The sequence below is a fragment of the Schistocerca gregaria genome, chromosome 2, assembly GCF_023897955.1.
Source record: "Schistocerca gregaria isolate iqSchGreg1 chromosome 2, iqSchGreg1.2, whole genome shotgun sequence".
In the NCBI taxonomy this organism is placed as follows: domain Eukaryota; kingdom Metazoa; phylum Arthropoda; class Insecta; order Orthoptera; family Acrididae; genus Schistocerca; species Schistocerca gregaria.
The window spans coordinates 801,773,742-801,799,228 of NC_064921.1; the positions used below are offsets into that span (position 1 = coordinate 801,773,742).

General features: G+C 40.9%; 1 protein-coding gene across 1 annotated transcript in view; it reads left to right on the plus strand.

The window, feature by feature from the left end:
* The window catches only part of LOC126335985 (arp2/3 complex-activating protein rickA-like), a 36,381-nt gene extending 11,510 nt beyond the window's left edge, over positions 1–24,871 (plus strand). Inside the window, exon 4 of the mRNA XM_049999462.1 lies at positions 24,661–24,871. Within this exon, the coding sequence (XP_049855419.1) occupies positions 24,661–24,871 (211 nt within the window). The remainder of the gene's footprint in view (positions 1–24,660) is intronic.
* Positions 24,872–25,487: the final 616 nt, after the last annotated feature.

Consider the following 25,487-nt stretch of genomic DNA (forward strand, 5'->3'; position numbering starts at 1 on the left):
ATACCACTTTCAGCTGCAAAGTAAGTACTTAACTACATATTACTAATATTGAATTACACAGGTCATATTTGTTCTCAGAAAAATTATATGTTATTAATTGTGGAGAGTATTAAGTACGGGCACGCCAGATGGAAGACAAAATGTCGACCGAGCGAGGTGGCGCAGTGGTTAGCACACTGGACTCGCATTCGGGAGGACGACGGTTCAATCCCGTCTCCAGCCATCCTCATTTAGGTTTTCCGTGATTTCCCTAAATCGTTTCAGGCAAATGCCGGGATGGTTCCTTTGAAAGGCCGATTTCCTTCCCAATCCTTCCCTAACCCGAGCTTGCGCTCCGTCTCTAATGACCTCGTTGTCGACGGAACTTTAAACACTAACAACCACCACCACAAAATGTCGAAACAACGGCCGGCCGTCGTGGACGAGCGGTTCTAGGCGCTTCAGTCTGGAACCGCGCGACCGCTACGGTCGCAGGTTCAAATCCTGCCTCGGGCATGGATATCTGTGCTGTCCTTCGGTTAGTTAGGTTAAAGTAGTTCTAAGTTCTAGGGGACTGAAGACCTCAGATGTTAAGTCCCATAGTGCTCAGAGCCATTTGTACCATTTTTGAAACAACGGTAGTTAGAGCAAGACAAAGATTTATCTAGCAGCCGCTTTTGGCAGCAAATAAGGACTGGCTTTCATACAGCATATTGACACAGTGGAGCACAATTTGAATATTTTATAAATTTATCACTGTAACTAACAACATAAAGCAGTACGTCAAAGGGCATTTCGGAATCGCAGGCAACGAATTAGTGGGGCAGTTAAGAAGGATTAGTGTCACGGGAAGATTACATTTCTCGCACTTCTATCTTATTCAGACTTCGAAGCGAGAGTAAGTACAAGGGTATTCGACGAATGGCAGTGATTCTGGGAAACCTCTCAGATAATGAGAGGTGACAGTTCGCAAGAATTAAACCGTTCATTTATTAAAGAATGCACTATTCAGATTTCAGGTTTACTCGATGTCATATAACATCAATAATAACATTGCCAGGTGGACACAAATGCTAGTCAGAACATTTCCAAACAAAGTTTCGCCCTCTCAGTATAGCGAAGGTCGGCCATTCAGAAGTGGCAGATCTATACCACACACTGCTCACTTGTTTCGGTCGTTACAGTCACCAGGCAATCGTCAAAAAGGGGAAAAAATCTACCGACAAGTTTCGGACACATTGCTAGACAGCCGAATATCTATGGCCACGTATATTGTGTTGGTGCACAAGTTCGTAGTGTTTTCCCACAAGTTTAATATACCCAACATATACAGGTAACAGAGACTACAGTCATCAAGAATATATTCTCCTTCACACTTACAAGAGTCTACCGACACTGAAGCGACTTTGCGATTCCACGATTGTAGAAATCGCGTGGTTTTGAGGCGAAAAATCCGGCGAGCAATGCTGGAAGCGCTTTTTCACCCGGAAAGGAAGTTTCTTCAAATCTGTTCGATATAGAGTAGAAAACATGAAAATCTGAGAGCGCAAGATCAGGTGAACAAGGTGGATGCGGAACAACTTCCGAACCCAACTCGTGTATAGTGTCATTTGTCACCTAGTAGAATGAGGGCGGCGTTACCGTGGAGTAGCGTCACTTCAGTCAGTGTTCCTGAAAATTGTTCTCGGATTGCGTCTGCACGACGTCTCAGTTGTTGACAAATAAATGTCCGCAGTGACGGTTACATCTCGGGAAAGCAGTTCGTAGAACACCATATTGTCGCAGCTCCACCAGGTGCATAACATTATCTTTTATGGATGGGCTCAGGTATTTGTATGGGGAGTTGCTGCTTTGTTTGGAGTCAACCACCCCTTTCTTTTCCTTATGTAGCATAAAGGCACCATTTATTGTCACCACTAACGATGGAGGACAGGAATGGTCGGTGTTGTCCACTAGTCAACTGGTAACGAGAATCCATTTTTTTCGTGATTTTAATTTAGAGCTTGCTGTGCCCATACATCCGATTTTTTTAACCTTTCCCATTGGATGCAAATGTCGGACAATGGCGGAGTGATCAGGTCATCATATTTGCCAGTTCTCGAGTACACAGATCGTTATGGATTTATACAAAATGGTCCCCTTAGAAAAATTGTACAAGACTGTGCTTAAACTGACACACAATATTTTTAGCGCAACGGAATCTGACTTTCAATAATCCCTACAAAAGAAAGGCACTGACTAACATTAACCTATACCTTTCACAAATCACTTACCTCACAAAAATCTTCGTTACTGGAACTACTGCAAAACAGCGAGCGTCACTACTGCCAGCTAAATAAAAGATTCAAACTACTGAAGGCACTAACTACTGATAGGCATAGTTAGCAAATGAAAGATTTTGATAGAAAACAAACAATGTATTTACCTTAATAGTGTTCAAAAATTATAATATATATACAGCAGTTCATGGCATCCATTCTTACAAATGTACTTTTTCTGATGGACACACGTCCAGATCGTCAGCTGTCAAAAATGCGCCATCTCTCTCCTCACATCCAGCACTGCTGGCGGCTAACCTCCAACTGCGCAACGCTACGCGCTGTTAACATCCAGCTGCCCAACACTACAATGACAGACAACAACGCAAACTAGCCACAGACTGCACACAGCACAGCCAGTGATTTTCATACAGAGCGTTACGTGGCGTTACCAATAAGAAAACCTAAATAGCCTACTTACAATACATTAAAATGATCTTCGTCAAATCTGGAAGGTGTTCCTGAACTTGGAGAATCACTAATGTCAAAACGATCCTCCTTAAAGCGAGAAAAGAGTTCTCTTATCATCAACGACTCTTACCATCAGCGACTCTTAACATTTAAACCCCACTCTTCAATCTTTCTTTTACTTCCATCATTGGTCCCTCGATGTATAGATTGAACAGAAGGGCGGAAAGACTGCATTCCTGTCTTACACATTTCTTTATCTGTGCACTTGCTTCTTGATCTTCCACTCCTATTGTTCCGTCTTGGTTCTTGTACACATTATATACTACATCACCTTGCAGAAGTAGCTGTCTCGTTATTACATGAAGAATAAATTGAGTTTTGCTCCAATAAAAATTTGATGTATGAAATTCTGGTCTATGTCCTTACCCTCTTTGACTTTAGACTGTGTTCCTGTATTGTTTACAGGAGGGACGGGAGAAATGAACTGGTAATGGTGTCGAAATTGACTACAGTGTTTGTTGTCCAGCCCAGTGACCAGACTGGGGAAATTCTGCAGGTAATTAGATGGTTTCAGGGCACTGAATAGTGGTGTAGAGGAAGGGACTGTTCTAACCCTGATTCGCGGATCTAAGCGGGGCTGGCGACCTTTATTTGGCTTCATAGTGAAGGCGTAGCAGGGCGTGAAAGTTGTCCATGTCCGCCAACGAACATTTGGGAGAGAGTCTACGAACCAGCGCGTCGCACTATTTGTTTCGCGCACCGCACGGCGCTAAGAGTTCGAGGGCGCGACAGGACTTCGACAGACGCTGCAGAAGCTCCGACATGATGGACCAGGAGCTACCTTTCAGTTGCAGAAAGGGTTCTCAATATCCTTCCAGTAGGCAGCAGCTTGCGAGAGCGTTGTAAGCAGGAGGGGCAGCATGACCAGTGAGAATGCCTGCATTCTGCCCCTGATTGTCATTGGCTGAAAGGCCTGTATGTTAGACAATGTCGGGAACTACATGATATGTAAATTGTAAACTTAAACCTAAACCATCATTTCTCCTCGACAACTTCTTCTATTACATGGATCAATTTCTATTTCATAAGGGTACCCTAATATACAGGATATCCATAAAGTCCCTTTACAACTTCAAAATTTTATTACAAAGGCAGTTGTTGAAATATATTAACAAAATTTCTTTTATTGCAATCACTGTTTATTAATGTTTTTGTATATACTAAAATTTTGTGTTTCAGATACTCTGATGATGGAGGGAAATAAACTCTATAAACTGGCAATTTCTCAAGAGGAGGCACAATGTGTGTTCTGGTTTATTGAGACAAAATCGGATGTTCGGACTCAACGAAACTTCAGAAAGAAGTATGGAAGAGATCCACCATCGCGCCCTTCAATCCGTCCATGCCACAAAACATTTATGGAGACAAGGACAGTGTTGGATAAAGGGAGGAGCGAGCGACCAAGAACATCCGAGGAAAACATCATCGCGTTTTAAACGTCTTCACTCGTTCACCTACGAAGTCCATCCGCACTGCTACCAGACAGTTGCAACTACCACGTTCAACTGTGTATAAGGCCCTCCACAAGAACTTACGGTTGTATGCTTACAAAGTGCAAATGTTACAGGCATTTGAGCCAAATGACAAGCCAAAACGGACATGCTGGAACGCCTTTTGGAGGATGAAGCATTCCTCAAGCCAGTTTGTTTCAGTGACGAGGCAACTTTTCATGTTTCTGGGACATTAAACAGACACACAGTGAGAATCTGGGGATCTGAGCACCCCCATGTGACTAGGGAGCTACACCGGGATAGTCCGAAAGTGAATGTCTGGCGTGGAATCATGTGCAGCCGAATAATTGGTCCATTTTTCTTCAACGAGTCAACAATTACTGCAGACATTTACCTCGAACTTCTGACCGAATATGTAGCACCACAACTGATTGACTTACAACCATCTACCTTTTTCCAGCAAGGTGGTGCACCACCACATTGGAGACTGCATATTCGTCGGTTCCTCAATGAAACATTTCCAGGTAGATGGACTGGGAGGGATGGGCCAATTCCTTGGCCACCGCGTTCACCATATATCACTCCCTTGGACTTTTTTTCACGAGTGTGGACTTGTTCGGTTAAGGAAGGGCAGGGAACAGAGCAGAGATGAAATTGTGACTGAATAAGAGTGACACACTTCGTTACAGTTACTTAATAGAAATAAATTTTATTTATTTCCGTGTAAATTTGAGGGAGGTGCTTTTCGGTGACCTTTCCCATGTTGTCTCTGTACTGAGTGCCTGTTTTGTTAGTATGACAATTATTAATAGCACCTGCTAATAGCTAGTTGAAGATGGTATATTGGACTGTTAGATGAACCTTTCCAACCTCGAAAAAATATGCTTCCTTTGGAGATTAGAGATTTCTTATCAACAACTATCAGGCGCTAAGCTGGGTACCGGATAGGACCGGTATGACTGGCTCCTTAACACGCTGGACAGTTCGAATTCAAGCTTTCCGGTTCACTGTAGGACACATAAATCGTTCTTACAACCAGCTCACTGATGTAGTGAGTCCAGTGATCAGTGGGATTCAAGAGTCTGCTGAGACCACGCAAACAGATGACAGTCTTCAGTTTACTGCAGCTGTGCTAACCGAGATTCCATCACTTTTCAGGAATCTGATGAAGCGGTAGGAGCGGGATCAAGCACTCAACTCAGTGGGAAGCAAGTTGCTGGGTGTCACCCTAACAACGATCTCCTACGTTACTGTACCAACTACGCCACGAAATTAAAGATATGTCTCCCCGAAGAGTTAATCCCGACTGTGTTTGAATAATTCCATTACTTCTTGTATGAGGGTCATTTGGGTACTTTTAAGAACATAATGAAGATCAAAGAGCACCTTACTTCCTCGTCCCCTCATTTACACTCCCAGAAAGTTAGTCAAGGAATGTCAGTCAGCCAAGTCCGGTCCAAATTCTCGTTGTGTTTTGTTGCATTCTAATCGGAAAGAGTGGCCTATAGAGAAATTGTTTATGGGTTACTTAGGGCCGCTTCCACGCACTAAGGGTGGCAGTAACTATATTTCTGCTGTGGTGGATGCTTTCACTCGGTTCGTGTGCCTTGCCCCAAGTAGGGGTATGACTGCGGGTTTGAATCTTAAGTCATTTCTCTAGCCACCAATATCTTGCAGACCAAGCGAATAGATTTTTGCCTGTTATGGCGAAAGAAAAGCTGAGACTACTGAACGACATAGCACCTGCCAAAATAAGACACCAACATGTACTCAGATAAACATTTAGGGTTGATATATACCATAAAGTGCCACTACAGCGACTGTAACACACTATTTGTTCAAATGTGTGATGAATTTAATTTCAAAAACGCTCATTTTGACAACAGGTGTGTCATAATCTTCGTATTGATACTGTGATACAATTGTACTATGGTTTCGCAATACGTAACCATAATGTAAGTTCTGAAAATTAGAAAAGATGAAATACGAGAGGCATGATATAAGCTGAACTATGTTTCTGAGGAATATAACGGGAAGATATCTACGGAGAAATCCAAGACAATGGCATTCCACGGTGAGAAACCAAGTAGAGCAAGGACAGTTATTGTCACCAAAATGATTGAAGAAGTCTCGGCGTTTATGTATTTGGGATATTACATAACATGTAAAATACGAATACAGAACACCTACACAGAACGCAGTAGATTTAGACGATTCCCGGAAACAGCACAACTAACTCTGGGCCACAAGGTAAGGGAAAGAGATGTGCGTAAGTTAATATTAGGTAATAGTTTAGTACCCGCTGCTTCGCTCGCGTAACTGTACGATCTGCGCAGATTTTTATGTTTTTATTTAATCTTATTTTCTATGTTGTTCACAAATTGCAACACCTTCTAAACTCTTCACCCTAATTAAGGCCATAGAAGCATGATCTTTTCGTAATATAGTTGCAACCAAAAAGCGATTCTGGTAGCTGAAGTCTAAGACTTTTGTTAATTATGCCTTTTGCGTTCTTGTGGTGATACTTTCACAGAAACTTTCATCCACTAACATATATTTCTTTTGCGATTTATCTGCTAATAAATATGCAACCATTAAAGGTTGATAAATAGTATTAAAAAAAACTAAAAAAAGCGACTTGTTGCATATTTATTATCACATAAATCGCCAATTTAAATCAATGTCGCATAACCACAATGGATATATTGACATATTTCTTTATATCTAACCGATATGTGAAATGCCAATTTTCATAGATTTAGCTTTAAAAATTTTTACTACAACGAAAAATTTTCTTAAATATTTTCATGCTCTAATTCACCCTCTTAGGTGTTGGATTTCCAGAAACAGTGAAACAAGTAATCTTTTTCATTTCCAACATACAAGCCAAAATCCAATTTTCATAGGTATAGTTTTCATAACGAAATAATTTCATAAAATCTTTCATCCCGTATTTCACTGCCTTAGGGGACTGAATATCTAGAAACACTGAAACATGTATTTTTTAATTTCGAACCGAGATGTTAGGGACCAATTCCTGTAGATGTAGCTTTAAAAATGCCTTAGTAGCTCCTTAATAAGGATTTATTTTCAAAGAAGCTTTCATCCACTATTTTATCCCCTTAATAGTAGAATATCCAAAAAAGTTTAAACACGTATTTTGTTATTTTTGACTGAGAAGTCAAATACCAATTTTCGTACTTTCAGCTGTAAAATTGCCTTAATATCGACATCTTTTCAATAAGCCTTTCATCCTCTGTCTCATCCTCTTAGGAGCCGCCTTTCGAAAATTCACTTCTTAAACAACGCCTATAGTGTAAGATTAACACCCTCTCCAAATCAGAGTTTCTGTCCTTAGCCGGACATCGGCTTTTAGCACAATATACACAGATTTCTGTGTGGGCATCAAAACTGCAACTCTTAACATCTGCTCATGTGTAACAAATAAAGGCGATCGAAGCGACGTTCCTGCGATTCGTAGTGAGTTATTCTCCACCTCACCACAAAAGGAGTGGAGATACACGAGAAGATCTGGGAGTTGAAAGGATCGTCTGGGAGTTGAAAGGATCAAATGACTAATTACTGGAATAAGTGGATAGCGAAAACAGATTCCGAGTGCAATCCAGCACGTCGATGAAGCCAGGGCCGCCTCTCGAAAAGAGGATAAGTCAAATAAAGAGTCGCAAAGCCGGATGACCTAAGCACTGATGTGATGATAACTAACTTATTCATAAGTATTGGTGTTTTGGAATGAATAAATGCATCGATCAGCCTTATATCTGCTTTTTTCATTTTAAGGAATTGTTTCATGCATACATTTAAATAAACGTAATACCATTACCAATTTTAAAAGGGTACGGAACTGGACGATCTGTTTCTCTCAAAATTGTACACATTGCCTCGTTTCCAAATGTTTATAGCTCGTCTCACATCGCCCGGCACGTACAGGCGGGGAATTCGTTTTGCACGCCGTGACGAGTGCGAGGTGTTGAACGAGAACGGGGAGCAAACAAACAGCCCCGTCTTTGTACTCCAGCGTGGAAAGGTATACAGTGAATCCTTTATAACCTTAAATTGGAGTCAGCAGCGTTCCTGAATTCAAATGTAAGCATCACACATTCCTCTGCAAATGCGCTCCAGTGAAAGGCCATATAATGAAGGTTTTAAGGCTCCGTCACTTGTTTATCGCTTGATTCGATAGCCTGATGTCACGCGGAGTGTAGGCGAAGCGAGAAATACTACAGAAATAAGCTTCACCTATCGTCACTAGCGTTGGAGTAAGGACTCATAGAGTGTTTTTTCCCCCTTTGTTCAGTCTTTCTTAGTTACTCACACTGGGTGCGAAAATGTAACAGCTGGGCCCGTGCTTTTTTATTTCCACAATCCTCATTTAGTGAAGTGGACAGTGAGACTAATATCTCGAGTAGCTAATTTGTGCTGGGTTACCTTAATGGCAATGGCAAGGAAAGCGTTACTGAAAAAGAGAAATTTATTGACATCGAGTATAGATTTCAGTGTCAGGAAGTCGTTTCTGAAAGTATTTGTATGGAGTGTAGCCACATTTGGTAGTGAAACATGGACGATAAACAGTTTGGACAAGAAGAGAATAGAAGCTTTCGAAATGTGGTGCTACAGAAGAATGCTGAAGATTTGCTGGGTAGGTGACATGACTAATGAGGAGGTATTGAATAGGATTGGGGAGAAGAGGAGTTTGTGGTTCAACTTGACAAGAAGAAGGGACCGGTTGATAGGACATGTTGTGAGGCATCAAGGGATCACAAATTTAGCATTGGAGGGCAGCGTGGAGGGTAAAAATCGTAGAGGGAGGCCAAGAGATGATTCAGAAGGATGTAGGTTGCAGTAGGTACTGGGAGATGAAGAAGCTTGCACAGGATAGAGTAGCATGGAGAGCTGCATCAAACCAGTCTCAGGACTGAAGACCACAACAACAACATACGTTAAGTTTAAGGTGTTGGATTAATTCACTGGACTGGGGACGAGGCTGGTTACTGCAAGTTAATTGAAACGCTCCACAATCAGCGTACAATACCGAAAGAGAAATTATGTGATATACAGATGTGGGATATCATGAAATGAAAAATTAACCTTGGTAAATACATATACTGATCCACTGCAGCTAAACATAAACAAGATGACAAAAATCTTTGTATTTTAATAGCTAAATGAGAAAATAAATATTTTTCGGCTGCTCAAAAAACAACTGATTTTCAGGGCGTTTTGTTTGGACGAGTAGAGACACATGTTATGTGGGATTGGACGTTGTTTTCCACGACGCGGTGAGGTTTAGGCAAAGATTTCTCTACAGGCTGCGGGTGATGAAGCATCTGGACTCCTGCAAGACTACGATTGAACACTTCGTGTCTCCAGAAGACCTGAATTATCTTTGAAAATGTTCTGTTGCCTTTATTCTTCTTTTTCACAGATTACTGTCATTGTTTCGTCTGTTATACCTTCCCCAGACAATGGAATGTGGCGTCACAGTGTCATAACGTGTACTAAGTCTCCTTGGTACCAGTTTTTTTCATTCATCATATTCCCAAAGAAACACCTTGCAGTCGGAAGTCCCGTGTCTCGCTGAGATGTTCTTCTGGTCACGGAAAACTTCGTACGACCAGACCTAAATTCCCCTTTTGCTACATTCTAGCCATGTCTCTAGTGAAGTTACTCCGCCCTGTCACTGTCGTTCTCCATAAACGGGCATCTCCTGTGTCCAGATGTATGGCCTAGGGCTTTAGAGCTTAGACACGTCTGCCAAACCGACTGCCGAACAAGAGCTAAATGAAGTTTGAGCGGTTCTAGGCGCTTCAGTCCAGAACCGCGCAACTGCTACGGTCGCAGATTTGAATGCTGCCTCGGGCATGGATGTGTGTGATGTCCTCAGTATAGTTAGGTTTAAGTAGTTCTTAGTTCTAGGGGACTGAAGACCTCAGATGTTAATTCCCATAAAATGAACACAGTGCTCACACTACTGACTTGAATCAAATCACTTGCACATTAAATCATTTAACTCTTAGGTTGCCACCACGTATACACCCTTCTGTGCGAGACTGCTATTCCTCCGCAGGTGGCGGATCGGGCAAAGCCTCCCACTTATGAGTGGCACCGCGGAAATGAAATATCTGGGGTGGACTTAAACTAGCAACATGGACGGCGTCTGTACTCCAATGGAGCGGCCAGCCAGAGGGGCCTTTACTCCAGGCTAAGAGCGGCCTGAAAAATTAAATCGCCAATCCGTTCTGAAGCAAGTGTCACTATAAGGCTTCAAACCTTTGACTCATGGCGTGTTACAGTAAGGTAAAAAGGAGTTAAATTAGCCCCACTTTTGGTTCTTCGGTGGGAGCTGCTTTAGTGCCATAAAATCCTAAATCTACAAAACGAGAGAAGCAATGATTTTACCTACAGTTGTCGCTCGCTAGTGAGGGATGAAACAAAGAAGATTAAAAGAAAATAAATGAAGCATTGTTGGCTCAAGTGAAGTACGTCGTAAAGCTGATAACTTCCTTTGACTGAATTTAGGAAATCTATTACTGTGATGAACCAAATGAAAAACTAAATGGAGTCGGATGTTTAGTAAACAAAATCATAGTAGGCAAGACAGCAGTATTAGCAAGAAATTCAAGCAAAATTACACATTTGGTGAAGATATAAAATCAAGAGTTCAAGCATATGGACCTAGTTCTAGTCATTCAGATGAAGAGACTAAACAGTTCTGTGACTGCCCGTAGGATATCTTGGAAAAACGAGAGATTGTTTGGATAAATTGATAATTGGTGACTCTAATGCCAAAGTTCGAACGTATAGGGAAGGTGAGTCAGTTGTTTCCGAACATGGAATAGCTGACAGAAATGGCAGAGGTGAGAGATGGGTTCAGTTTTCAGAATGCGTGAAAACACTTGTTATGAATACGTTTTTCAAGAAGCATCCTTATCTCCAATCTTCTTGGAGGGGGTCCTATCTTTGAAGTGATAAATGAGATAGACTTCATTCTTACCAATACGCCCCAAAACATAAAGATGTCTCTGTGCTGATCAAGTTCATTACAACAGTGATCATCGATTAATAATAGCAAACTTTGAAATAAATACAGACGATAAAAACTAATTAAACGAAAAAGAAATTTAATTTCAAGAATCTCGAAGAATAGGAGGAGGAATTTCAAGCAATAATTAAGAGAAAATGATGAAGATGGAAAGAGAAATTTATAGAAAGAATTAAGAGAAAACTAAAAGAATGTGAAGTAACAGAAGTAACGAAGGCACTAATCACAACATCTGAAGAAGTGGGTGGGTTGTGTAAATCTCAAAGCCATCCAAAGAAGCTGACAAATAAAATAGCAAGCTTGATAGACAGTGGAAGAAAAATGAAAGCAGAACAGGCAAAGAATATATAGAACCGCGCAAGACTCTGAGAACACATCAAGATGTGAGAACATGATACGCAAAAAACCAGTTTTGCAGGTAAATCTAGTTCAGGAGGCCAAGCGGAAGCCTCTAATTGGAGAGAATTACAGATAAGAAGGAAGTATTCGAATACATTGGAAATTTTTGTAGTAACCTGTACAGTGAAGTCAATGGTGTTACGTTAATCCTAAACGAATTGTATGTTTCTTTCTCCCAGATCCCAAAATACTGCCCTCAGAAGTCAGACGTACTATAGACAAATGAAAAAAGAAACTGTTCCACGTACCGATGACCCCTCAGTCAATATTCTAAAGCTGATGGATGAGGAATTTATAAAGCATTTATAAAATATTGTCAAATTATTTGCATAGTGAAACATTACCAAGAGACTGGAATTAAAATTTCAATAATCCTAATACATAAGAAAGGTGGTAGTAGATGTAAGGAACTGTCATCCGATCACCCTATTGTCCATACTTTATGAAGTTTTTACTCGATTTACTATGAGTGTGAGCACAACATGTGACCTGGCTCAACCCTCTGAGCAATCTGGGGTTTCACTCAGGGTTTAATAAAACTGATCATATCCTCATCCTATGCGAAACAATTTGTAGAGGAAATGAATACTATCCATCTGAAAAGCCATTCGACTCGATTTATTGATCCAATATATCTGAGGCTCTAGCAGAATTATAGTATAACGTATACAAAACATCCACAGTGTTTGTGAGTGTTGTTGAGAAAACTAATGAATTTCACAAACTGAAAAGGGTGTAAAACAAGGTGACCCTACATCTAGAAAACTGTTTTCAGCGGTCTTACAAAAAGCAATATCTAAATTGAAAAACGAAAGCAGTCGAAGTCGTGGGAAAGAGATTAAATAACATAAGGTTTGATGATGGTATTACTCTGTTTCCAAATAATATAGAAGAACGTCAAATACTGGTTAGCGAACTTATGTTAATGTGCTCTGCAGCTGGTCTAAAAATGAACTGTGGTAAAACCAAGATCATGATAAATGATTGGACGCCGGGGAGAAATAAATCTGTTGGAAGTACGCTTACTAGATGGGGTCACATATTACTTTTATTGGGTCGGCTTGCAAATATTAAGTAGGCTATTTAGGTTTTTTTATTAGTAACGCCACGTAGCGCTCTGTGGAAAAATCACTGGCTGTGCTGTGTGCAGTCAATGGCTGGTTGGCATTGTTGTAATACTCGCCATTGTAGTGTTGGGCAGCTAGATGTTAACAGCGCGTAGCGTTGCGCAGTTGGAGGTGAGCCGCCAGCAGTGGTGGACGAGGGGAGAGAGATGGCGGATGATTTCTAAAAAAAATTTGTAAGACTGGATGTCATGAACTGGTATATATATTATGACTATTAAGGTAAATACATTGTTTGTTCTGTATCAAGATCTTTCATTTGCTAACTATGCCTATCAGTAGTTAGTGCCTTCCGTAGTTTGAATCTTTTATTTAGCTGGCAGTAGTGGCGCTCGCTGTATTGCAGTAGTTCGAGTAACCAAGATTTTTGTGAGGTAAGCGATTTGTGAAACGTATAGGTTAATGTTAGTCAGGACCATTTTTTGTAGGGATTTTTGAAAGTCAGATTGCGTTGCGCTAACAATATTGTGTCTCCGTTTAAGCAGAGTCTTGTACAATTTTTCTAAGGGGACAATACATATGTCGACCCTTATCCGAGAGTACCTCACTGGAATCTTCTGATTTTTTCCTTGTAGTTTGTGTAATTAGTGTAGCTTTTTTTTATTGCTAGTGCGTAAATGTAGAGAGAATTTCCTTTGTAGTTGTAGTTTTTCACTGTTGCACAGCAAAACAATTGTGGCATGCATGTAGATTTGCACCAAGTATTTCGCTGCTGCGCTTGCAATTAACTAGATATTATTTTCAGTGCTATGTTAATGTGTTCTCTTATTTCTGCTCTTCAAATTGTGTTTTTCTGTGTTGTCGTGTGAAATATTGTGACAATAATGGCGTGTGAAAAACGTAATACTAGGCTCCAAAGTAAACTGAGACATGACAGTGAAGACGAAAGCAATCTGTTAGCGCCACCATGTAATGAATTAACTAATGTTCAAAGTAGTAATTTGGTAATAGTGCACAGGGAAATGGAGCGGGCTGCAAATAATGGTGTAGCCAGTGAAACAATTAGTGAACAGGGAAGCATTATCGATCGATCGGTCGGCAACAGCTCGCTTCAGGAATCCGAAATGGTAGGACACAATCTAGGAAATACTGTACATTCAGGTCTTGCGTCCTCACCGTTTTCTCAAATAAGTCAAGACACATTTTCTGCTTGTCAAAATGTGAATGTCGGCGGTGAAAAGGCACTGCCGAAAAGCATAGAGGAACAGATTCCAGACACTAATACATTATTATAGCAATTAATGCAACAAATGAAACAAAATCAGAGATAAACACAGCAACAGTTAGACACAATGGAACAAAATCTTCAAAAGTTAGACACTATGGAACAAAATCAGAGACAAACACAGCAAAAGCTTCAAAAGTTAGACACAATGGAACAAAATCAGAGACAAACACAACAAAAGCTTCAAAAGTTAGACACAATGGAACAAAATCTTCAGAAGTTAGACACAATGGAACAACACCAGAGACAAACACAGCAACAGTTAGGCACAATGGAACAAAAGCTTCAAAAGTTAGACTCAGTGGAACATACGCTTGAACAAACACGTGAAGATTTAACTACTGAGTTACATAAAATCGAATCGAAATGTCAAAAAGTCTGTAATGACGCAAAAACACAAATTTCTGAGCATTTTCAACCTATTTTATCGCGGCATGAAAATGCATTACAGAATCATGAAGCAGCCATAAAAGAACTGCAAACTATTGTTCGTGAAAATCACAACACCTTGCAAGCTAAAATGGACTCAGTTGCATCCACCGATTCGGTTACGCAACTTGCAAGAACTCAGGAAAACTTAAAGGACCCAGTAGATTCGGTTTCAACACAAATGGACACTCTGAAACTTGGTTCAGAAAAACACACTGACGAAATGTGTTCACTGTCGGAGAAAGTGGCCCAACTTTCGGATCAGTTCACTAACTTACCTACAAAGGTAGATGATGATCTGAATGACACAAGACCGTAGCCATCACTGACACAGAAGAGTATGAACAAATTAGGAAATTCAAACAATATCAAAATCAAATCAATACACAGTACAAAAGCGAAATCCGGGAAGTACAAGATCAGTTGACGCAAGTAATACAAAAATTACATATTTCAGAGGACACTCGCGCTCCAACACAGGAAGAGGAACTTAGAAATACGGAAAAGCCACAAAATAATAACACAGGGCATTTCGGAAATCATGAAAGAAATTGGCAAGATGCACCGAATTTTGAGATGGAACCGCCGAAACGATGTAACAATGACCGATATGCTACTCGCCGACACGATGATTTTGACTATAATCTGTTCATTACTGCACGTAAATTCAAAACATTTAAGAATTCTGGCAACGACATTCATCCACAATCGTGGCTCCATCAATTCTCTCATTGTTTCCCTCCTTACTGGTCATTAAATCACAGATTAGAATTTATGTGTGGCTACTTAGCGAATGAACCAGCTGTAAGAATGCGATCGATCATTCACGATTGTCACAGTCAAGGAGAATTTTATCATGCCTTCCTCTCAGCATATTGGTCTCAAGCTACACAAGACCGAGTAAAACATAGCATCATTATGATGAAACATTTCGAACAATCTGAATTTTCCAGTCTTGTGAAATATTTTGAAGACATGTTACTACATAAGAATCAGTATCTTTCAAAACCATACAGCCCCTCAGAACTCATCCGCATTTGCTCAATCAAATTGCCTGAACATTTACGACATATTATTTTGGCAGGACGTTGCAAAGAGGACATTGAAGCTTTTAAGGGACTGTTACAAGAATTGGAAATTGACAATGACAATCGCGGAACGCTAAAACAGGAACACAACAATTACAGGTCACATCCGTCGCAATTCCGCGATGAAAGAAACAATAACTGGACACGACAAGGCTATTCTCACAACACAAATCGTGACCAAAACAGACACCACCAGTATGACAACCGTTGGCACAGTAATAAGATTTACAGAGAAAGATCGCATTTCCGTAGTAATGTATATAACAGAGACAATCATAGAAACGGACAATACGGCAACCAGAACAATTATTATCACTGGAGACAGATTAACTTCAGACGCAACGATCCTCCGTGCAGTGATAATTCAGGGAGAAATTCTCCACCACTTAACCGACAAGAAAGAAACTACAGGAACTACCGACATGACGACAGATGATATAATCATAACGACAGACCGTAATTGCGTCAGAACTGGCGAGCTTCAAACAGGGCAGGGCATTCTCGTCAAGGTGAATTTGTAGAAGTTAGGTCTCCAAATCCCAATAACGACGCACGCCAACAAAGAGATAGCAGACAATGACTCGCACCGCAGGCAGAAACGTGCGCCAGCTGGCTCAGAGAAAAATAACATAGGCGCTAACCTTGAGAAAAACTCCAGTATTCTTTACCGACGTTTACCGCATGATAATTGCGTTCAAGTTGAAACTCTGAGTACTATGAAGAGTAAAGGATTGCACCATATTTCACATCTAAAACCGTTTATTGAGAGATAATCTGCTGTTTAACTTAGTCTTTACCATAAAATTTTTCACTTCACGCTACTAGTACAATTTGTCACTTTGAGAAACTGTTAACATGCAACAATGTTTTGAAGTTAACTATCCAGTCGATATCTGTTTTATATCTGAACATATTTTCTGAATTCTTCAGGAAAAGAAAACATGTTTTAGTAGTAACTTTTGTGGTATAGCTACAATGAGACAGACTTTTCCGTAGCATAACAATATATTATATTATGGTACTTTCTTGATCACGGTAAAGTATACATAATAATTACGATATATATACGCAAAGCATTTCACTTTCGTTTATGATGAGGTAAGTACATTGAATTCAGCAGAACTTTGCTTACAGAGGACGATAATTACGATACTTCCACAGAGATTATCTTACAAGAAGACGCACAGTTTAGCGCTACAGTACACGTATTTGAGTGATTAATTTTGTACTTAAAACATTTAGTTTTACAGATTTTTGAATTACAATGGTACAAAGGTTTTCCATGATACATTTCATTCCATTGCTGTAATCTGTAACACCTGAGGGTATAATTACATTAATCCTCAGGGGGTACACGCTTACTTTGTGTACCATGTGTCTGGCAAACACAAGGAGCTCTAGCTAATATGGTATTTGCTTATACAACTTTACACATCGTTACCATATTTCTCTAACACATAAATTACACAGCTATCTGATCATTTAACTGAGAGAGACAAAATTTTTTTTTACTACGTCAGTGACAGATGTTTACACAATTACACAGCTGGATAACTTCACACTTATGAAATTGTATTTTGTCTGTACTGTGTGAACCCTTCATATTTTCCGGAACCATTGTGATACTATGAGAGCTTTGAATGATGTATTTGGTGTGGGATCATGATTTTTAAAGTACGTTTGAGGTAGATGACACTATTTAAATGAGCAGAGAATTTTTTTAGGTTTTGAAATTATTGCAGAAAGCTACAACTTTTTGAGATTTGGCTGAGGTTTTATGATGTTATGATGACGATGTGTATTACGCTGTTGCGGTATGTTTATGATAAATAGGCTGATGCTATGTGAGGAATTTTATTATGCTATGTATTTATTATGATGAAATATTGAAGAAGTGTATACGATTACGTATATGTATAATAAGGTAAGGAATAATGAGTAGTGGTTAGGGACTCTGATTTGTGGAAAAGGTTGTTGGAAACCAAGAATCGTACTTTAAGAGCTATGAAAGGTATGTAAATGCGTGATTGTATTACAATGCCGACGAAAATTTTTTGGACACTGTTATATCAATAGGATTTTGTTTCTACAGATGAATAACGCAAATTCTTGATCTGTGAAATTTTTTATATGAGACTGCCACGGTAGCAGAAACTGGTGTCGTAAATATTTCGGTAAGACAGTTAAGTGACCACCTGCACGTAATGCGTCGTGGGCACCCAGGTGCGCGACAGACGCCTTGAAAAAAGCTATTAGCGTGTGCCTTTCAGAGGCACAAGAAAAAAAGAGGCCATTATCCTCACTATTGACATTCCTTTGTAGAAAGCATCGCAAAAACGACACGTTCATTACTTGGAAAAGATACTTATTTATATCTGCACACCTGATAATGACAAGCGTCTTTTTACGAGAGTTGAGAGAATTTGTACTGACTAATGAAATGTCACATGACTATTGAATGATATTTTTATTCTTTGCCTTTCATAGTTGCTTATTTCATTTAAAATCTGGTTTCCAGCTGTGTTGCAGCATTGGTTTTATAAAATAAAATTAAATGCATTTGCTAATGTGAACACTTTCTGTCAACAGATATATTAAATAATCATTTTATGATCCACATTCTTCGAAAAAGGAGCACATCGAAAGGAAAGAACAATAAGAAGGGATTAATAACAGTCATTGCATACTTAATTTTCTTTTCAACTACTTGGTAATTTTTTGTAGATTTAGCTTTTGTGGTGCACCACTTTAATGACATAGACATTAAGATGTGAATATACATTTCCCTTATCTGCAATGTTGTCTTTACTGTAATATTTTTTCTGCTTGAGCTTTGTCATGTTTAGATATAAGTTATTGCATTTGCAGCTGCTGTTTGCCAGGCATAGTGTTACCGAATTTCACTTTGTATTACTCTGTTAAGCCAGTTTTACTACCGATTTATTTTTCTTGTTGCTGTTCATTGCTTCATATTAGTTGAAATGTTGCATATGCTTTGCTAAGTCCTATATTGCTGCCTTGTTTTGCCAATTTGCATTTTTTTGTCATTGCTGTTTGTGTTAATTGTTTTGTGCTGCTGCATTGCGTTTTCCCTTAGTTTAGCATCTGAGCTCAGTAGGTTTAAGTTAGCTTAAGAGGGGGTAGACTATATAAGAAACTAACTATGATTAATTGGAAGAAAAGCATTGAGAAGCTATAAGAAGTGTTTTGGCCAAAAAAGTAGTGTACAGTGGAGTAAAACTATTTTTGAAAGAAGATGTGAACAGAATACAGAAAGCATGCTTGGATAGGATTTTTTTGGCTGGAGCAAATGTTGAAATAAGAGGCACGATCTATGGAATGAAGTTTTGGGTTGGACTGCAGTACCAAATGTTACCCTGAAAACAAACCCTGTTCTTTTCTTTTGTGTTATCCCACTACCTGTTTGTGTACCCATGTGTATTTGTTTTCTTCCTGTCTCTGTGTACTGTTTCATAGAATTTCTCTTCTAATACTAAGCTACATTCACTATGATGAGGAATACTGTTATCCTCAAATATAATTTGCGTTAATAACATGTTATTAACTTCGTAAAGATGTTTACACATTATTTATTCTATTTTGTTCTAATGCTCATGTGTGAGGTTGATGTTTCAAAAGTTATTCTGATTTTTTATGTATGTACTTATGTCATAATTTTTGTAACACTGATGTATTTGTTATTTCGATTCTTTTGTAAGGCCTTTATTACTGCAAATGTTATCTGTACTATTATGTTCTTCAATGATGTATTTTGTACCTTTGTTATTGTATTCTCATGTTATAAAATTGTAATTGACACCAGTTCATCAAATTAAGTAACTTGTAAATTACATTTCACTGCACACATTTCTGTTGGTCATAGTATATGGACAATATGTGAGAAGTAGGGACTAATAGTGTTTGCACGTGTGTTAATAAGTCAGCAAGGGACTGGATAACAGCATTGCTGGTTCTAAGGACATTTCAAAAACAATTTTTGTGAGTGCACAAGTGGTGGTTATGGACTTGCTATATTATCCGCAAGACTCTTCAATTGTGATTGTGCACCTGCACAGTCAAACAGATGGCTGCTAGCCATCTCTACGAGGACTACAGTGGGTCTGCACCTCTGGTGGCCCACCAATACCATAATCTCTACCAGGACTACAGTGGGTCTGCTCTGTGATGACCAACCTTCCAATATTCTTCAAAACTTCGACTGACTCTGCTGTGAGTTTGCTCTGTTGTGGCCGATTACCTGTCAGCATGTCTTCCTGTTGGAAGGACAACACTACTTCTTCAAGACTGCATGGGAATCCACTACTTCCGTGTGCATTTTCTTTTACTGCTCGGACAATGAGCAAAAAACACTGCTATTTTACTGTGATGAACGATCAGGACTGTATTTATGGACTGTGAGAAAATTTTCGCTTTTGACCAACATTGTATCGATAAGTATGTGCATTTCATTTCTTTGTTATTGTAGTTATGAAAATTTTTTTCAAATCTGTATTGGCCACTGCCCAAAACAATTTGTAAAATTTTTTGTGGGGAGCATGGGGGCTATGTAAGTAGGCTGTTTAGGTTTTTTTCATTGGTAACGCCATGTAGCGCTCTGTAGAAAAATCACTGGCTGTGCTGTGTGCAGTCAATGGCTGGTTGGCATTGTTGTAATACTCGCCATTGTAATGTTGGGCAGCTGGATGTTAACAGCGCGTAGCGTTGCCCAGTTGGAGGTGAACCGCCAGCCGTGGTCGATGTGGGGAGAGAGATGGTGGTGTTTTGTAATTTGTAAGACTGGATGTCATGAACTGCTATATATATTATGACTATTAAGATAAATACATTGTTTGTTCTGTATCAAAATCTTTCATTTGCTAACTATGCCTGTCAGTAGTTAGTGCCTTCAGTAGTTTGAATCTTTTATTTAGCTGGCAGTAGTGGCACTCATTGTATTGCAGTAGTTCGAGTAACCAAGATTTTTTTGAGGTCGGATTGCGTTGCGCTAAAAATATTGTGTCTCCGTTTAAGCAGAGTCTTGTATAATTTTTCTATGGTGACGTTTCAATATGAAAGGATACCTACACCAGAAATATTTCGACATATTAAATGGCACTGGGAAGCTCATAGATTATACTTGTCAGTTTTTAACTCTAACATGTTGCCTAAGCTGAAGAAAACAGTTTCGACCAAATGTATGCTGCCAGTAATCACTTCTGTCTGTGTGACATGGACGTTAAATGAGTTCATTGTTAGAAAATTGATGGTAACCCAAAGAGGAATAAAAAGATGGATTATACAAAGAAAGACGAAAAGAAAGCAATGAATTCCACAGGTACAACGAAGGTCAGTGACATAACGGAATGACTGAATATCCTGCCTTGAAATGACAGTGCGCTGGACATGTCGGTCGAAGAAAAGATGGCAGGTGGTCAAAACAATTGCTAGAGTGGTCAGACGAGTCTCATTTCAAAATGTATCGAGGGGATGGAAATGTACGGTATGGAGACAACCTCATGAATCCATGGGCCCTACATGTTTGCAACGGACCATTCAAGCTGGTGGAGGCTCTGTAACGTTGTGGGATGTGTGCAGCTGGAGTGATATGGGACCTCTGATGCATCTAGATACGACTCTGACAGATGAGACGTACGTAAGCATCCATTCTGATCACCTGGATCCATTCATATCCATTGTACATTCTGACAGGCAGTTCCAGCAGGACAATGCAACACCCTAAAAGCCCAGAATTGCTGCAGAATAGCTTCAAGAACACACTTCTAAGGTTAAACAATTTCGCTGGCCACCAAACTCCCCAGATGTGAACATAACTGAGCATATCTGGGATGCCTTGCAAACGTGCTGTTCAGAAGAGATCTCCAATCCCCTTGTAGTCTTACGTATTTATGGACAGCCCTGCGGGAATCAAGGTGTCATTTCCCTCCAGCAATACTTTAGACGTTAGTCGAGTCCATGCCACGTCGTGTAGCAGTACTTCTGCATGCTCGCGGAGGCCCTACACGATATTAGGCAGGTCTACCAGTTTCTTTGGTCTTCAGTGTATTTTTACAATGGTCTTTATTTCTATGTGTTACTACTTTTTTTAGGTAAGCAAAATAACTGGTGATGGCAGTAGAAAAGAGAATATAAAATGCAGACTGATAGTCTGTCAATCGCTGTTTCTTGTCATCTGTCCTAAACCGCCAGCTGGAGATAAAAGACAATCACTGACAAACAGAAAATAAGTCTACTGTCTAGGATCACTGATAACTTCGTGCTAAAAATCGTTTCTAGCTTGGATAAAGTTAATCTTCACCAGGACAGGGTCGCAAGCAGCGAGAGTGGAAAGACGGAACATGAGGTCTCGCTGGGTAAATTTAACCGGTCGGTATTTTCCTCGTCTGTCAGACAGTTCTACTATCACTATCACACACTGAGGTGACAGACGTCATGGGATACCGATATGCACGTATACAAATGGCGGCGGTATCGCGTGCACAAGGTGTAAAAGAGCACTATATTGACGGAGTTGTCATTTGTACTCAGGTGACTCATGTGAAAAGGTTTCCAACGTGATTGTGGCAGCACGATGGTAATTAACAGACTTCGAACACTCAGTGGGGCCGTAATTTGTACCCAGATCATTATGGCCGCACGACGGGAATTAACAGAATCTGAACACAGAAAGGTTTCGGAGAACGTCAGTAACTTCGTTATTTCGAAATTCGCAGTGTCAAGAGTGTGCTGAGAACACAAAATTTGAGGCATTACCTCTGATCACGGACAGTGCAGCTGCCGACGGCCGTCACTTAACGACCGAAAGCAGCGGCGTCTGCATAGAGTTGTCAGGACTAACAGACAAGCAACACTACGTGAAATAACAGCAGAACACATCCGTTAGGACAGTGCGGCGAAACCTGGCGTTAATGAGCTACGGTAGCAGACGACCGACGTGTGCCTTTGCCAACAGCACGACATCACTTCCAACTCAGCTACTGGGCTCATGACCGTTTCGGTTGTAAGTAGGCTGTTTATATTTTTATGTTGGTAACACCAAGTAGCGGTCTGTATGAAAATCACTGACTGTGCTGTGTGCAGTCTGTGGCTGGTTGGCATTGTTGGAATATTCGCTATTGTAATGTTGGGCAGTTGGATGTGAACAGCGCGTAGCGTTGTGCAGTTGGAGCTGAGCCGCCAGCAGTGGTGCATGTGGGGAGAGAGATGCCAGAGTTTTGAGAGCAGACGATCTGGACGTGTGTCCGTCACAAAAAGGAAATTTCTAAGACTGTTGGACATTATTAAGGTAAATACATTGTTTGTTCTCTATAAAAATCTTTCATTTGCTAACTACGCCTCTCAGTAGTTAGTGCGCCCGTAGTTAGAATCTTTTATTTACCTGGCAGTATTGGCGTTCTCTGTATTGCAGTAGTTTGAATATCAAAGATTTTTGTGAGGTGAGTGATTCATGAAAGGTATAGGTTATTGTTAGTCAGGACCATTTTTTGTAGGGATTATTGAAAGTCAGATTGCGTTCCGCTAAAAATATTGTGTGTCAGTTTAGTGTTGATCAGAATAAGTAAATGGAGAAATGTCTGAGTACATTCAGTTTTACTCAGCTGTCTCTGTATCAAATAACGAAGAACTTTACCATGCCAGTAATTTGTAATTTTTCTAAGGGGACGTTTCACTGTTTGACCCTAGGCAAGTGGAAAACCGTAGCCTGGTCAGATGAGTTGCGATTTCAGTTGGTAAGAGCTGACGGTAGGGTTCGCTTGTGGTGCAAACTCCGTGAAGCCATGGACCCAGGTTGCAACGAGGCAATGTAAAAGCTAGTGGTGGCTCTATTGGCTCCATTATGGTGGGGGCTGTGTTTATGTGGAATGGACTCGGTTTTCTGCTCCAACTGAACCGATAATTGACTGGAGACTTATTTTCGGCCACTTTGAGGCCTTTTGCAGCCATTAATGAACTTCCATCTTCCCAATCAACGATGGAATTTTCTTTATGGATAACAATGCGCTATATCTCCAGGACACAATTGCTCACGATTGACTTGAATAACATTTTGGAGAATTCGAGCGACTGGTGCGGTGACCCAGATCGTCCAACACGAATCCCATCGAATTTTGCAGAAACAGACATAATGTCTGATGGGATAACCGCAATCACTGGTTATACTGTTTTACTTATAGTCCGTCTTGATAGCAAAAATGTTTATTCACATGACCGGTTTCGGTTCCTCTAGAACCATCTTAAGATCTGCAATTTCGGTTACAGGAGTAACCGGTCCACACACAGCAACCTTCACAAGCTGAGTCACATAAAACTGCTGTAACCGAAATTGCAGATGGTTCTAGAGGAAGCTAAAACGGTCAGGCGAATAAACATTTTTGCAATCAAGATGGATTATAAGTAACATTGTAATCCCATCGAACATTTGTTGGCCATAATAGAGATGTCATTTCGTGCACAGAATCCTGCCCAGGCAACATTTTCGCCATTGCGGACGGCTACAGAGCTAGCATGGCTCAATATTTTTGAAGGGGACTCCGAACGACTTGTCGAGATGCAGCACTAAGCCGAGGAAAAGGAGGTCTGATACGATATTAGGTGTCCTCCTCATTGTATATCGAGTGTAATGATCACGAAAGTAAAACGAGAGAAGTTAAAGTGGTTAATACTGGAACGATAAACCCACACCCCACACATTCTAGAGTGACTTTTGGTTTACGCAAGTAGATGCAGAGCTCAGACTGCCAGAAGCAACATAAGTGTCGGGGCGAAAGGTGTCGGCGGACAGGTTAGGGATGTGGCGCAGTCAGCAGGAGCGGGTGGGACCCGAAGACAGGTGTCGAGTGTGGAGGTGGGGCCGCCCAGAGCACACACACGCACACTCACTCACACACACACACACACACACACACACACACACACACACGCACTGCGCAGCCGGATCTGCGTGGCGCGTCGCGCAGCTCCCGCCGTCCTCCGATTTTATTATTACCCGTTATTAACATAATTATCGTTGTTTCGGCGTTTTAAAAACACAATAGGTCCATTGTATTCAGGGACTCCGGCTGCCGCGCCAAATATAAATAATGCATCCGGCCGGTCAGAATACGTCGCGCTCCATTCGCGACCGGGTCGTTCCCGCTGCCGCCGCCGCCGCCGCCGCCGCCGCCACTCGCCTATGCTGGGCCCCGACGCGTCGCGTCCAATTACAAGCTGTGCACGCCGCCGCCGCCGCCGCCGCCGTCTCACCTTTTAGCGATAATTACAGAGGCGGCGGGCTCTGCCCAGACTCCCCTCCCTCTCGCGCCAAATTAAGATATTAAAACCCGGCAGCCGGCTAATGTTTCCCCGGGCCTAATGAGCCGCCCACACATCAGACGCACACACGCGCACACGCACACGCCACGCGCGCACACACATTAGCGCGTGAACCACCCCCGCAGCGTTTGCCGGGTGACGTCTTGCTGGCGGCGTGGTCAGCGCCGCCGCAGTGAGACCGTCAAAGGCGATCTCCCTGGTGGTCCCTCGCAGGGTTTTCCGCAGAATGCTAAAGCTGGCCCCACAAACTCCTCCAACTTCACAGCGCCTCGCTTCTTTGTTTCTGTCTTCACAATACACCCCCGCCGGCTTCCTTCGCCCCGACATTTTTTTTTCTCGCTTGCTTTTCTCCTCTTGCTCTCTCCCTCTCCCTCCCCCCTCTCAACCCCTCTCTCTTTCTCCTTCTTGCAGATCTTAGTCTGTAACTGTTGAGGGCCAGATGAAAAGTGTTGTTGCGTCTACTGAAACCTCCAACAATCAAAATAATGGAAACTTTATAACCTCAAAAGTTGACTGTCGTTTTAAGATATTCTCGCAGGAGTGGCCACACAAAAGGTTGCTGCTTAACCTCCGAGAATCCAGGCAGCAGTTGGCAGATAAAAGACATCTGTTA